This window comes from Sorex araneus, chromosome 1 (genome assembly GCF_027595985.1).
Source record: "Sorex araneus isolate mSorAra2 chromosome 1, mSorAra2.pri, whole genome shotgun sequence".
Taxonomy (NCBI): domain Eukaryota; kingdom Metazoa; phylum Chordata; class Mammalia; order Eulipotyphla; family Soricidae; genus Sorex; species Sorex araneus.
The window spans coordinates 152,479,982-152,494,085 of record NC_073302.1 but is presented as its reverse complement, the minus strand read 5'-3'; the positions used below and the strand labels follow the sequence as shown (position 1 = coordinate 152,494,085).

Sequence of the window (14,104 nt, the reverse complement as noted above, 5' to 3'; positions counted from 1 at the left end):
ATCGTTCAGTCTTAGGAACTTATGCTAAGCAAACTCAAAACAAAGATAACTTTTTAAGAAAACTAGGCCTAGGCCACTTTAATGTTTTGTGCAGTATCATATGCTTTTTTTCTTGATGACTGCAGATATCACCTTGGCCGTAGTCACTGGTGGATTCCCTGACTGAGATGTAGTCTTCCGTGAGTATAAGGAGTTACTTGCATAAGCTGCTGTCAAACCAGTAAGACGGCATTGATGCATCCATCATTTTCAGGATTGTTGGTAACCTGAGCATATTTTCCTGAGAACAAAATGGGAAAAAAATGGGGAGAGATATTAGCTAACAAAAAATAGCTTCAAAGTGTATCATCTTTGACTAAAGTATCAGCATAGGAAAAAATGAGGGAGGGATAGGAGAAAATAATGATTTTACAAAACCACCCAAACTTGAGCTCTGATCATTTTTATTTTTCCTTCAGTTTTTGTTTTCTGGGCCAAACTGGCAGTGGACTTGGCTTTGCATCTTGGTGCTCCAGAAACTGCATTGTTGATCAAACCCAGCCCCCCCACTCCCATATATAATGTATGTGCTCAGCCTGTTGCACTTTCTCTGACCCTGATCCCTCAAATTTTATTTTTGTATATTTTTACCAATTATCTTCTTTAGAGAACTATACAAAAAGTACATTTGTGGCTATACCTGTATTGCTGATTTTCTCATAAATATTTTTTCCCCCTGCTTTTTGGGTCACACCTGGCGATGCACAGGGGACCATATGGGATGCTGGAAATCAAAATGCAGGTCAGCCGCGTGCAAGGCAAACGCCCTACCCACTGTGCTATCACTCCAGCCCCTCCCCATAAATCCTAACTAGAAAATGCATCAGGTTTTTTCTGGGGGCTAAGGGATACACTTTGGGAGGTGCACAAGAGGGGATCCTGTGGTACTGGGCATCAAACCCAGGCTCCCATGAGCAATGCACATGCCCTAGCCCTTTGAGCCATCTCCCTTGGCCCCCAAATCCAGCATTTTAAATGAGTTTCAAGTCAGTAAACAGTGTTAAGATTAGTCAATGTGAAGTAATAGGAGGATGTCCATTAAAATGATAGAAGGTATGTTCTCCCTTTTATTTTTTTTGGCTTTTTGGGTCACACACAGCAATACTCAGGGGTTACTCCTGGCTCTGCACTCAGGAATCACTCCTGGCAGTACTGGGGGACCATGTGGGATGCTGGGGATCAAAGCCGGGTCAGCCAGATGCAAGACAAACACCCTGCCTGAGGTACTATTGCTCCAGCTCATTTTTCCGTTTAAAAGAACATTGAAATACAGAGGTTCTCTTTATTAAACTAATAATAACAATGCACTAACAGCAGAGAACAAAAAGAACAGAACATAAAATTGTGACATAATTTTGGCTTTAGTCACTAAAATAACATGCTAATGTTTTATATATGCCTAGTTCACACCCCATTCATAGTTCATATTTTCATCTTCCAACTATAATTTCAAGTTAACTTCAACTCTATCTTTTCCCCTCATAATATGCTTTAATAAAAGCATTAAAATCTAGCTATAGGGCTGGAGTGATAGTATAGTGGGAAGGGCGTTAGCCTTGCACATGGCCGACCCGGGTGCAAGCCCTGGCATCACATATGGTCCCCCGAGCACTGCCAGGAGTGATCCCTGAATGCAGAGCCATTCAGCCAAAGTCGTGAGCATCACCCACCCAGTGTGACCTAAAAAGGAAAAAAACCCTAGCTACAACTGAAACATGCTAAAATTAAAGAGCATTAGTTTTTCTACCAAAAAAATCCTACAGATTTCAATCAGATTTAAATCATATCCAACTTCAATTCGTAAATAAATTTATTGTGTATTTTCTATCAACTTGAAAGGCATTTTCCTGTTAGGACTGTAAATTAGTAGCAGCCTTCTAGAACAAATTTACTTACCCCAAATAACTTTGCCTCCCTGTGTGACAAGGCCCAACTCGCTGACGTTCACCTCGATGACAGTACCTTTGGTGATAACACCCAGAGTAGTATAGAGTGGAGATGAGGGATTCTTCTTTACGCCAAGTATTGACAAGCAAAAAGTGGCTTTCAGGTCAGGATGTGTTACATGGGCTTTTTTGAAACGTAAACCCTAGTAAGTAGAACAATGTTTAGAGTCCAAAATATAAAATGGTGAGTAGTAATACATTTTGCTTATCATTTCCAGGTATTTCCAAAAAACAAGGGATAAATGTTAATCTAAAACGTCAAATAAAATACAGTGGATTCTGTTAGCCTCAAAACCTCAGCTATTATACCAGGGGAAATAAAGCCAAGCATGTCTTTCTGGAAAGTTTGTGCTAGCCAGTTTCATACTTTGATTTGTCCAGTCGCTACTCTGCTATGACACGGCATGCAACTTACAGGGGCTCAAAACATCTCTTTAAACATGATAATCTTTCAAAACCCTGTTTGTTTTTCACCCTGCAGTAGAAGAGACAACCTCAATCTGAAGTTAATCCAGTTCTATCACTTCAGTTACTTTAAAAAACTTGGATTCTCTCACTTCTGCAACATCATGTAGAGTTCGTGATCAAGTTTGTACATATCCTGTATTTGTTAAAATTATAAAACAGGGTTCAGCAGGCTTGAGTTGTTTCCAAATTAAATGGTATGAATGGAATCAAAGTGAATATTCCTGATTCTAAGTCTATACTTCCATGATGGGGACAGATGGTAGGCTCTTTTTTAATAGTACTTTAATTACAAAAGATTGCTTTGTAATTTCACAAGATACAAAAGAAATTCTATATTATAAAAAGACTAACACTGATCACAAATTAGAACCAAGAGAGGTCTCTGTGATAGAAACCAGAGTCACCCAGTCACCCAGAGTCTTTGGTGTTTCTTAATTCTTACTGGGAGTGAGGGTCAAATGATACACCAGGTTCCTAGTAACAGGATCACTAATCAGGCTTGTAACCTTTCAGAATCTAATTAACTCATAATGAATGACCGGACTAGAACATTCTCTCTCTGTAGAACTGTAAGGCTACTAAATGTAGTCAGAACAAATTTTAGTTAAAAAACAGGGCCCATTATTATGTGAAAACAAAATAATGTGTAAACACCAGAGAATAAATGGTTTTGCAGGTCATGTGGTCTCCACTGAAACTAAATTCTGCAGGAAAAAATATGCTATGTGAATGAAGGGGCATGGCTGTATTTCAGTAGCACTTCATAGAAACAAGCTACTTCACATTTTCAGAAGAAAATTCTTGGAGAACTGGAATAACACTGAAAAGTTTCCTCTAGATTATTTTTCTCGGCAGACTAATACTCACTTGAAGAGTATTTTGCTGTTTTGTTTTGGGGCCACACCCAGAAATGCTCAGGAGTTACTCCTGGCTCTGCACTCAGGAATTATTCCCGGCAGTGCTCAGGGGACAATTTGGGATGCCAAGGATGGAGCCCAGATTACCCAAGTGCAAGGCAAATGCTCTCTCTGCTATACTATTGCTCTGGCCAAGGAAAAGCATTCAAGTCTCTTTAAAGGGTTATTGCAAATAAACATTTTCAAATATATTTGGTGTTTTGACCATTACTGTTGTTCACAGAAATTAATACCGTATTTTTATTCTTTGATGACTTGCATATTAGTATTTTGTAAGGAATTATGATACTACTAACTTCACTGAGCTAGAAATTAGGGTTTTTTTTTTAGCTTTTTTTCAGCCATACCTGGGGTACTCCCAGCTATGTGATGGGGGTTGCTCCTGGTCATGCTCAGGAAACCACGGTGCCAGGGACTCAAACCCTGTGCCTCCAGCATGCACTCAGCTATTTCTCTGGCCTTGTTGGAACTGACTAACAGATGTCAGACATGTAATGGATTACTTGCTGAATAATTAAAATAATTGGAAAATTAAGTCCAGTGTCATGTTTACAAGTCAAGATTAACAATGTATGTCAGCAAATTCTTTGCCACTTCAGACTCTTTTAAGTCGAAAGATACTTGATGGTAGTAGAAAACTGGTAAGCAATCCTTACGCTTAATTTAAAGTAACAAAAATAACCTAAAAAATGTCTTCAACCTGTTTTTGTGGTATCTTTGCAACTAGGAAATTATAACTACTAAGTCTCACAACTTGGAGCTGACACTTGTGCTACTACACAAGAGATTTACCATTGGTCTAATGAATCTTTCATATTTAGGTGGTTTTCGTGTAAAGCCATCTCCAACAAAGCAGACTTTAGTAACCATCCTCTTCCATGCTTTCTTCTTTCTCTTTCCTGTTCGAATAACTTTTAATACTTCTGTTTCTCCCTGGGCACGAACTTTGGGCAGAGGAACTTCCCATTTTCCCTAAAAAAGACGGCAGTTAAAATGGATATTGTAAGTGAATGATATGAGAATAATGTCAATACATTTAATTTGTATAAAGTAGTAGACTCACTTAACTACTCAAATTTTTTTGCCCAGCTGTTTTCTAGAACCCAACTCCTCATAAGCCCAAAAGTACTTGCAACTAATTAAGTTCACATTGTACCTGGAGAAACTTTATATAAGCTGAAAGTCATATTATCTTGTTATGGGCAAAGACTATTATAATAAGGTAGCACCTTTTCCCCTAAGCTATGTATGTGCTTACTACTAAAGAATTTTTTTATTTATTTTTTGCTTTTTGGGTCACACCCAGCGATGCTCAGGGGTTATTCCTGGCTCAACACTCAGGGAATTATTCTTGGCAGTGCTCAGGGGACTATGGGATGCCAATGACTGAACCCAGGCTGGCTGCGTAGAAGGCAAACCCGTTATCTGCTGTATTACCTCTCCACTACTAAAGAATTAATAGTTAAAACTCGAAGTGTCTCTCCATAGTTTGTTGTTCTGTGTGTGGGTTTTTTTTTTTGGGGGGGGCGGCTGGGACTGGGAGGAGGGGGTGGGGCAACCACATGCAGCAGTGCTCAGGCTCCCCCCTGGCAATGCTGAGGGTGGATGGTATATGGTGCCAGCAATGGAACAGAGGTTAGCAATGTATGAGGCTAATGTCTTAACCTCTGTACTATCTCTCTGGTTCCTTAATAAAGATTTGTTCTGCCATTCTGAATAGATTTTCAAATAATAACAATTATATATATATAAAAAAGACATTCAGTATCTTTCTATAATGTAAAAAATACTAGCAGTGCAAGGCGGCAGAAAGATTTCTGGAGTTATCCCTAAGACTCAGGTTCTAGAAACAACTCCAGAATTTCACAGGTATGTAACTAACCATGAACTATGACTTGACATCTCATGGATTCAACTCTTCATCAGTACAATGAGTGGCTAAGCAAGCAATCCCTAAAATTTATTTCAGTGCTATAGTCTTACCATTCTGATTGAGTAGTTATCACTCCATACTCCTAGGAAACAGGGGAAACTATATGGTTTTAAAAAACATCTGGAAACTACAAGTTCTTTAAATATGACCACACATTATGCTATTTAGATTTGTCAGTGTGTGGGTTTTGTGGGTTTTTTTTTTTAACAGTGCCCATGTATTTCTGTTTTGAGAAAATAGATCTACATTCGAATTTAGCCTAATTTGACACCAAGTGCTGAGGGTTTTGTTCGTTTAAGTTAAAACACTTAGAATGTTTTTCAATATTCAATTTTTAGACAGTTTTGGCACTGCAGGGCGGCAAAAAACCTGTTGTATCTTCATTACATAATCTATACTATGAAGCACAGCCCTGGAAGTTATCAAATATGGGGAGCTGTTAAAATAATTGAATTTGAGATTCATTTGTTATTTTTGGTTTTCTTAAAATATTCTGATAAAATATGCTGGTGATGAAACAGCAAATTTTTAATTTATCTTATGTTAAATGAAACTTACAAAGACATCTAAGTAATGGATATAACAGTAACAGTCGGCTTCAACAAAAGAAAATATAAAGACATCAAAATCTAAATGTAATTTTTCTAAAAGGGGAATAATGACTTCAGTTTTATTACTTACTGCTTTCTCTTTTCGTTTCTGTTTAATCATATTGGAAAGTACTTTAGCTCGGGATTGTCTCTCTCTGTCCAGCAAATACTCAGGCATTGCTCCTTGTGGAGTCTTTTCATCATTCTTTTGCTTGGTGTTTCTCTTTTCATGCATCTTAATACTACCAAAAAGGGAGAAAATATCAAGATGACTTAGTAACAACTATTTTAAAATGTTAATTCATTATAAGAAATAGACAGGATCACTTACGTCTTTTTCATTTGTATTTTCTCAGCATGGCGCTGTTTATGGTAGAGCTTAGCCTTCAAACCAATCATCTTTTTTGCTTTCCTGGAACGTTCATGGGCCTCTCGACCTTCTTTCTTTCTCTTCTTCTCATGGTAATCCAAACGATACCCATAGCGCTTACGGTGTAACTCAATATATTCATTTTGTGGCTATAATGATACGAGAAATTTTATGATTGTTAAAAGAAATTAGTAAGTTATTCTAAAATATTTTTCGAGTAGTACTTACAGAAAACCCTGCATCATCCAAATGTTCCCTTGCTTAAATACTGTTTGCACTATGAAAAAAATCTAGTCACATGGTCTACATTAAATTTTAATTATGGACCATATAGGGAACTAGGGTTTATATTTGTAGTAACCTCAATGAAAATTGTTCATTCAAAGGAACTGTAATCCAATCCATTTGACCACAAAAGGTACGATATGATTACCAAATAATCTTTTTTTCCTGAATATCAGAACCATCTGAGTAGGTTATACTGGTCTTAAACCACCAGGTCATGGACTACTGCTGGAATGTAGGTGGAGAAAGGTTGAAAACCACTGGTCCACTGCCTTGGTACATAACTGCTGATTGGTACACAGGGATGCAAGCCAGGGGCTGGCCTGCAGGGGCGAAAGGTTGAAAATGCTGGGTTACATCATACATTGTAGGCATGGGATAGTCTATACCCATGTCTCAACCTTTTCCCAACTGTGGGTGTCCTTCCAACCTTGTTTCCTTCCTGTGGTCCTCCTGTCCTACCAGTTGGCCTCCTAGTCTCATGTTGGCCATCATTTATTCAATTTCCACCTGTGCCCTTGCCTGGAATATCCTGGTGACACATGATTCCAGAATGCCAGATGTAGGTCTACACCACCAAGATTTTGTCTATATCATTCTCTGTCATGTGCAGATAGCTCCATTCTCTATCTGCAAGGCACGAACGAGTAATAAAACATATCTTAGGGTGTATTCTTATCATTAAGTCACGTGTTATTATCAATAGTGTTATGTAGATAGGCAGATCTAAGTTTTGGCAAATGTTTCAGTTCTATAACTACTGAAATTATGAGGGATTATTTTCGTTACCCCAGAAAGCTCTCCTTTGTCAATCTGAAGTCAACTCTTGCCTCATCTCTAATTTGACACTCTCTGCAGTTTCCCCTTTTCTCGGAATGAAAGGTAAACGCAATGTAGAGTGTGCCGCCTAAGGCTACGCTGTGCAGAAGGCTCTTGCGATTCTGCTGTTGCGTGGATCAGTACTTAGATCTTCCTCCCTGAATAAGTTCTACTGGATAATCCACCATCGTTTTACTGTGATAACCTACCACAGATACACCGTTTATCCCCCAGCCGGTCGATGACGATGAGCACAAGCATCTGCCGGATGCAGGGTACCAGCCGGCTCTGCAATTCAGGAGCCTTCGGACAGGTGCCAAAGCGTGCCTTTGGTTTCTCCATCATTAAAGAGGTAGTAACGGGAATAATGACCGCCTGGGCTTAAAAATCTGCCTTGTTGGGGCCGGAGCGATAGCACAGCGGGTAGGGCGTTTGCCTTGCACGCGGCCGACCCGGGTTCGATCCCCGGCATCCCATATGGTCCCCCAAGCACCGCCAGGAGTAATTCCTGAGTGCAAAAGCCAGGAGTAACCCCTGAGCATCGCTGGGTGTGACCCAAAAAGCAAAAAAAAAAAAAAAATCTGCCTTGTAAACCCCTGTGCTTTGGGAAAGCCCTCACTGTGCTGCAAAGCCAAGTTCCACTCACTCCACAACAGAACCTGATGGGGGGGGAGGGAGCCACCAGCCTCATTCCCTCCAACTTCCGCCTACTCCTTCTCCAGCACCCCCAGACCCCTCCAAACGCTACACGCTTCAGGGACCGGTGCCCAAGACAAACTCCTCACCATGGTGGCGGTGTCAGGGCTGCGTGACGCAGCCGCCCCGACGTCAAGAAGCTCGAGACTTGACGGGTCGCAGAAGACCCGCCAGCAACTCGCACGCCGCGGCCGGCAGGAAAGGGAGGCCTCTTCACGGGCCGGGTGCAAGAGGAGCTGAATGAATTGGTTCCGGGCCCCCTTTCGCCGGGTTCAATTTCAGGAGCGGAAGTTACTGGCAGGCAACATTTGACTGGCGGACCGCCGGAAGTAGCTTGCTGCGCCGCTCCGGAAGCGGCCCAGCGAGCTCACGGGCTGCACGCCCGACGTTCGAGGGATCGCGGTGACAGGTGCTCGAGGCTCGGGGACGTCTCTGCAGACTTGAGGTACGGCCTGCACCGCGCAGCCCCCGCGCGCCCAGGTCCCCGCTCTTTGCGGAACAGTCGCCTACCTTTTTTGCATGCAGGTACCGACCAGCCAGCCCTCGGTGCCCAGTCCCGCCGCGTCCTCCCTCTTAAGAATTTAGCTCTGCTTTTGGGCTTCGTCTTTGTGCCTTCTCTGGAGCGTGAAACTTGGAAAGTGCTGGCCCGGAAAGGACTGCAGACTTAACGTAGAAAGTAGAAAAGGACGCCGTCAGACCGAGTCCTGTTTCCCAGACTTAATTTCCGAAATCACCGAGGTCTTTTGATGCATTGGGCACAGTGCAGAGTGTCTCTGTTTAGCGGTGAGCAGGGCCCTGCAGGACGTCATTGCCTTACGTGCGGGCAAGCACTCGTGGGAAGAGCTTGGATGGTTTCAACTCGTTTACAGAAGTGCCTTAACTGTCCCACGGTTTGGAATGGCATCATTCCGTTTTGAGTAGATATGTTGACGTGTTTGCTTAGTGAGGTGTATGTTAGTTTACTGTCCGAATTTCGAAGCTTCACTGTATCACCGTATCACTGTCATCCTGTTAGTGGATTTGCTCCAGCGGGCACCAGTAACTTCTCTATTAAACTCAGCCCTGAGATTTTAGCGGCCTCTCCTTACTCGTCTGTCTTTCCCAACGATAGGAGACTCTTTCAGGGTCAGAGGAATGAGACCTATTGTTACTGTTGTTGGCATATTGAATACGCCACGGGTAGCTTGCCAGGCTTTGCCAGGCGCTGCCATGCGGGTGGGATACTCTCGGTAGCTTGCTGGGCTTTATGAAAGGTATGTGTATATCTGTTACTGTATTTTGGATAAATACGCCACAAGGAGCTTGTCAGGCTCTCCAAAGTGGGCAGTAGACTCTCGGTACTTTGTCAGGTTCTCCCAGGGAGAGAATATTTCAAAGCTTATGGGGATTTTTTTTTTCTCTTTTGGCTTTTTGGGTAGCACCCGGCCATGCACAGGGGTCACTCCTGGCGGTGCTCAGGGGGCCATATGAGATGCTGGGAATCGAACCGGGTCAGCCACGTCTAAGGCAAACGCCCTACCCACTGTACTCCAACCCTTTTAAATAGGTTTTTAATAGGTTTCCTCGATGAACATATCACTGTTCTTGAATTTATAATATTTTTAGAGTTACTGCAATCCCGGAAATTTAACGTTATAAGCAATGGTCATGTCTTGATTTCTGTAAAATAGAGGGAGCAAACTGCTTGACGGTGTTGTTATCATTTGTCTTAAGCTCGCAGCTGTGATTTCGGATTTTAAAATGCTGAAACTGGTTTTGCTGAAACAGCAAAAACCAGTCTTAAAAAAACTACTTTGGCTATAGCTAGACTGGGTATTATCGTTACTGTGTAGTATCTGCCAAAGTTATATACTAGATAGTCAGGTGGTATGTTTTTCTGATTTCAGTTTTTCTTTTTCTACACTTTCATATCTTTCTCTAAAGCATGTTGAGGAAAGCATTCCTCATGCACAGAGTTTTCATTTTCTGAATGATGCGTTGAGTTTCTAATAGTTAAAAATATTTTTAAGGTCATACATTTTTAACATATTATGTAGGCCTTAATGTCTTACCTGTAATACCTGGCATAGTTTTATGGTTTTTCTGTTTCTTTTTCAGAGACTCACAGTTCAGAAGGCCAAGATGTTCAACTCAAGGGTACTTGCCGTGAATCATAAGAAAATATCCAGTATGCACATTAATGTAAGCTTTCCTTCTAATGTGAAATGAACTCCAACAACCTAATCCCAAATGCCTAGTTTTTTATGAGAACATATGAAGGAAACTTAACCAAGAAAAAGCATGCCTTCTTTTTTTTAAAAAAAAAAGTCTGGGTTCATTTTTACTTTTAAATCATCAGTGTAGCACTTTGAAGAATCTCCCATCCCTGGGAGTTTGTTTTCTTCAGAGTTTCAGTTACTGACACTTTCATACTATCTGTCCGGAAAGGTGGAAACTACCCTAGTCATTGCACATGGGAGATTTAGGTAGCTATGAATTCTCTTCTCTTGAATTTTCCCTCTGGGATAATAGTGTTTTGATGCCAGAAACTTGGTAATAATACAGAAAAACAAAACAAAACCTAGAAAACCCAGACGTGCATTTAACTGGTATCATAAAAGACAGTGCAGTAGCCCCAGACCATTATAAACATTAGGTGTGTGTTTGAGTATATTAGAAACCATAAGTGTTTGATGGTTTAGAGATGAATTAGGATGGACAATATTCAGCTTCTGTGTGGGAACATTGAAGAAGTCGCCTGGGGAACGTTTTTTCTCATCTTCCCTTCATTGCTTTTGCAGAGACTGGGAGGTCACACACACACTAGACTGTGGGGTGAGGAGGCGGGGTGCTGGGGGAGTTGTGCAATTTAAATATGGTGATGGGGCACAGTTGTTGGCTGGGGTTGTTCTGCTTGTTAGTGCTCACACGTGGCGGTTCCCAGGAGCAGGGGCTGTGCTGCGTGCATGTGATGGTGCCAGGGGTCGAATTCTATCCCTCATGCTTTTAAGGCATGTTCCCCATCTGGAGAGTTTTTAGCTTTTTTTTTTTTTTCTTTCTCTGGTTCATTGACCCACATCCACAGCCCCCTTTTGAGGACCTTTTAAGAAAATGTCCCAACTTCACTTCCCCCACTTGAAGTGCTTAAAAAACTTTCTAGGTAATTCTACATAACCACCACTAATGATTTCAGAATTCACTGCCCCTGGCCAGCCCCTCGCTCCTCTTGGTTGTAGATGTGAACCAATGAGTATTCAGGTAAGAAACCTTCTATGACCATCTTAATTCTCTACAAACTTGAGGATCAAGATTCTCAAAGTATAGCTATTAGAGATTCACCCTGAAGCCTTGTTAAACACTGGTCGTTTGGCCCTATCCCCAGACTTAAAGGTTCTCTTGTCTGAAATGGGTCTTGAGAATGTGTCTTTCAAAGAGTTATGCTAAGATAACATTAATGTTATGTCTTTTTCTCCTCACTAGAATATGTGTTTCTCTAAAATAAAAGCAAGTTTAAAAAGATTGAAACTACGTGTGCCTCTTGAAAGAAATTACAGTTCCCTACCAGGTACGAATTCTCAGTTTTTAAAAAACTGCTTACTTTAGAAATTATCACTTAACAACTTTACCGGTTTTATTTGTTTTGCTTTTGGGGCCACCTCCAGCCATGCTTAGGGCTTACTCCTGGCTTTGTGCTCGTGAGTCACTTCTGTTGGTGCTAGGGAACCAGCTGCAGTGCCAGATTTCAAAACAGGGTCAGTAGTGTACAAGGCAAGCACCTTAGTCCTCTTACTGTCTCTTCGGTGCCTTACTCTTTCTGGTTTTGTCATCTGTCACCCCTTCATAAGTGACTGCATAGGAAAATTAAAAAGGAGAGGTTATTTTAGCTTGGGTTTTATTTTAATTGGAATTAAAGAGTTTGCTTTAAGTTATCTTGTTTTTGTTCATTTGTAATTAAAGGAAAATTTCTTGTTTTAAAGTTCAATTTTTATTATGTTTACTAGGAAATGATACCAAATCACTTCACTCTATCATCAGTCCTCCTATAGATAAGTAAGTACTTTCATTGTTCTGTCTTTTTTTCATAGCATTGTTAGTGAATGCTTTAATTCCTGTGATTATTTTGCCCCAACTAGTTATAAACAGATGTTGGTATATATCTTTAAAGATAATTTTTAGCATTGTTAGTCAATACTTTAATTTCTATGACTTTTTGCCTTGATTATAAATAAATGTGGCATTATTTTTAAAGATAATTTTTTTCTCAGTTCAGTGCTGAAAATTTATAATATAGCAACAAAACACACTTCAGAGGAATGTCAGAGAAGTTGTTAAGTCTTTGATTATTAGCTGCTTAGTCAGAATAACTTGGAAGGGATAATGTTTTCTGTTTTTCTAGTTTTTGCAAATTATTAAATATTATATTAATGTATTTATAAAATTATTAAGATATTATCCAACTTTGAAATTTGCACAGAATAGATAATTTAGTTTTATAATTTTGGTAATGTCACCTTATAATATGTGTTTTTCCTTTTCAAACAGAATTCGTAATATTGGAATCATGGCTCATATTGATGCAGGCAAAACTACCACCACAGAAAGAATTTTGTACTATTCTGGATACACAAGATCACTGGGAGGTTAGAATGGATTCTTCCTCTCCCCAAACCCTTTAGTAATAATAAGATGAGTGGGAAATATTTGACTAAGAAGACATCCTAGAGCTCTTGAGTATGGCATGGAGGCACTGATGCCTGAGTTACACCTTAAAGATAAGGTAGTTGTGACACTTACCAGAGGGTCTTTGGTTCCTCTGGATTCAGGCTCACAGGACCATGGTAGCCAAAGTGGCTGTGGCTTAGAAAGCTGCAGACCAGGAGCCAGAGTGTGCCAGCAGACCAATAACAGACTTTTCTTTCTATGGGAGTAGTTGTGACAGTTCACAGAAGTGCATGAGAACTGTCACCAGTTCTCACTGTGATAGCCAGATCAAAAGATAAGATGTACTGCAGCTATTCTGGCTTAGAAGATTCATACTATATATTTAGAGAGGAACAGGAGAGGAGGGGAGGGGAGGGGAGGGGAGGGGAGGGGAGGGGAGGGGAGGGGAGGGGAGGGGAGAGGACGCTAGAAAGCGCTTCTCGGTTTTCCACTAATGACATGACATACCCCTCTCAGGGAAACCTAAATCTGTGACTTTCCATCAGGTATTTATAATCCACTTACAGTTCTGCCCAATTCAAATATAAACAACCAGATTTTTTTCCCCCATAACATATTTTGTGTGTAACATAGGTGATATATCTTTTCTGATTTCTAGAAGAAATGAACTGGAAAGTTAATCAAAGTTCAGATTCTCATACAGAAGAAGAAATAATTTACTAATTGTATATATTCTAAGTTTGGAAATTATTTTTAAATTGTAATGCAAAAAACCATGGTCCATGACTATTCGTATACATTTGAATCCCCATGCAACTTATTTACTTTTTTGTCTGTTGAAGCAAAGTAGTTTTATTTATAGAAATAATGGGGTGGGGGCGGGGAGAATGCGCTGCCTTCTTCTTTTTGCAGTTTTGTTAATTTTTTCTAGAATGGGCCACACTTGCGGTGTGGGGCTGTGGAAAGCAGGGCTGCTCCTGCCAGTGCTCTGCCAGTGATGCAGGCTGACAGTTGGGTCTCCCCTCCCCTCCTTAGTGCTGGGACTTGTGTGGCTAGACATGTTTCTTAAGTTTCCTATCAGTTGAGCTGTCTTCCCAGTCCTTACTTTTTAAATACGCGTGCCCTAGCTCTACCATGGAAATTAATATTTGCAGATCTGCTATGGCCTGCCTGGATGGCTGGATTTTTGCAGTATGAAACACTGTTTTGCTCATGCAGTTGTAATCTCTCTCTTTTTTTCCCTGAATCAAACATTTTTTAGTACATTGTACTTTTCCTTATTGCCGGTAAGTGAATTTATTTCAAAATTTGAGGAAGAGGTCATTGGATCCATAAACACCAGAAGTAGAAACCATTTTTTTTCAGAAGCCCCACAGTGATTTGAAATGCATTGCACGAAG

At 40.6% G+C, this 14,104-nt stretch overlaps 2 protein-coding genes and 1 non-coding gene across 4 annotated transcripts in view; 1 reads left to right on the top strand and 2 right to left on the bottom strand.

Moving 5' to 3' along the window:
* Positions 1-50: 50 nt before the first annotated feature.
* Positions 51-8,274, bottom strand: NSA2 (NSA2 ribosome biogenesis factor). Its single transcript, XM_055124031.1, has 6 exons — positions 8,153-8,274; positions 6,225-6,412; positions 5,985-6,135; positions 4,163-4,342; positions 1,936-2,128; positions 51-280 (listed from the first exon to the last, which is right to left on the bottom strand). Exons 1-6 carry the CDS (start codon positions 8,153-8,155, stop codon positions 213-215), a joined length of 783 nt encoding a protein of 260 aa, XP_054980006.1. The 5' UTR covers positions 8,156-8,274; the 3' UTR covers positions 51-212.
* On the bottom strand, positions 2,454-2,581 carry LOC129400884 (small nucleolar RNA SNORA66). The gene has a single exon (XR_008627951.1). It is a non-coding gene; the product is annotated as a small nucleolar RNA SNORA66 (small nucleolar RNA).
* Positions 8,275-8,400: 126 nt separating the features above from the next.
* GFM2 (GTP dependent ribosome recycling factor mitochondrial 2) overlaps positions 8,401-14,104 on the top strand; it is a 34,148-nt gene continuing 28,444 nt past the window's right edge. Inside the window, exons 1-5 of one of the 2 annotated variants that reach the window (XM_055123118.1) lie at positions 8,401-8,508; positions 10,161-10,244; positions 11,523-11,607; positions 12,044-12,092; positions 12,585-12,682. In XM_055123118.1, coding sequence (XP_054979093.1) covers positions 10,185-10,244; positions 11,523-11,607; positions 12,044-12,092; positions 12,585-12,682 — 292 coding nt within the window. In that variant the 5' untranslated portion in view covers positions 8,401-8,508; positions 10,161-10,184. Of the gene's footprint in view, positions 8,589-10,160; positions 10,245-11,522; positions 11,608-12,043; positions 12,093-12,584; positions 12,683-14,104 lie in introns of both variants that reach the window. The other variant, XM_055123112.1, reaches the window with a different exon arrangement.

Excerpts from the sequence above, each read along its gene's own strand:
- NSA2 (XM_055124031.1), bottom strand. Across the intron at positions 4,343-5,984 it reads AGAAACGAAAAGAGAAAGCA|GGAAAATGGGAAGTTCCTCT; the intron begins GTAAGTAATAAA and ends CGTCTTTTTTAG. Across the intron at positions 281-1,935 it reads GGGAGGCAAAGTTATTTGGG|GAAAATATGCTCAGGTTACC; the intron begins GTAAGTAAATTT and ends TTTTGTTCTCAG.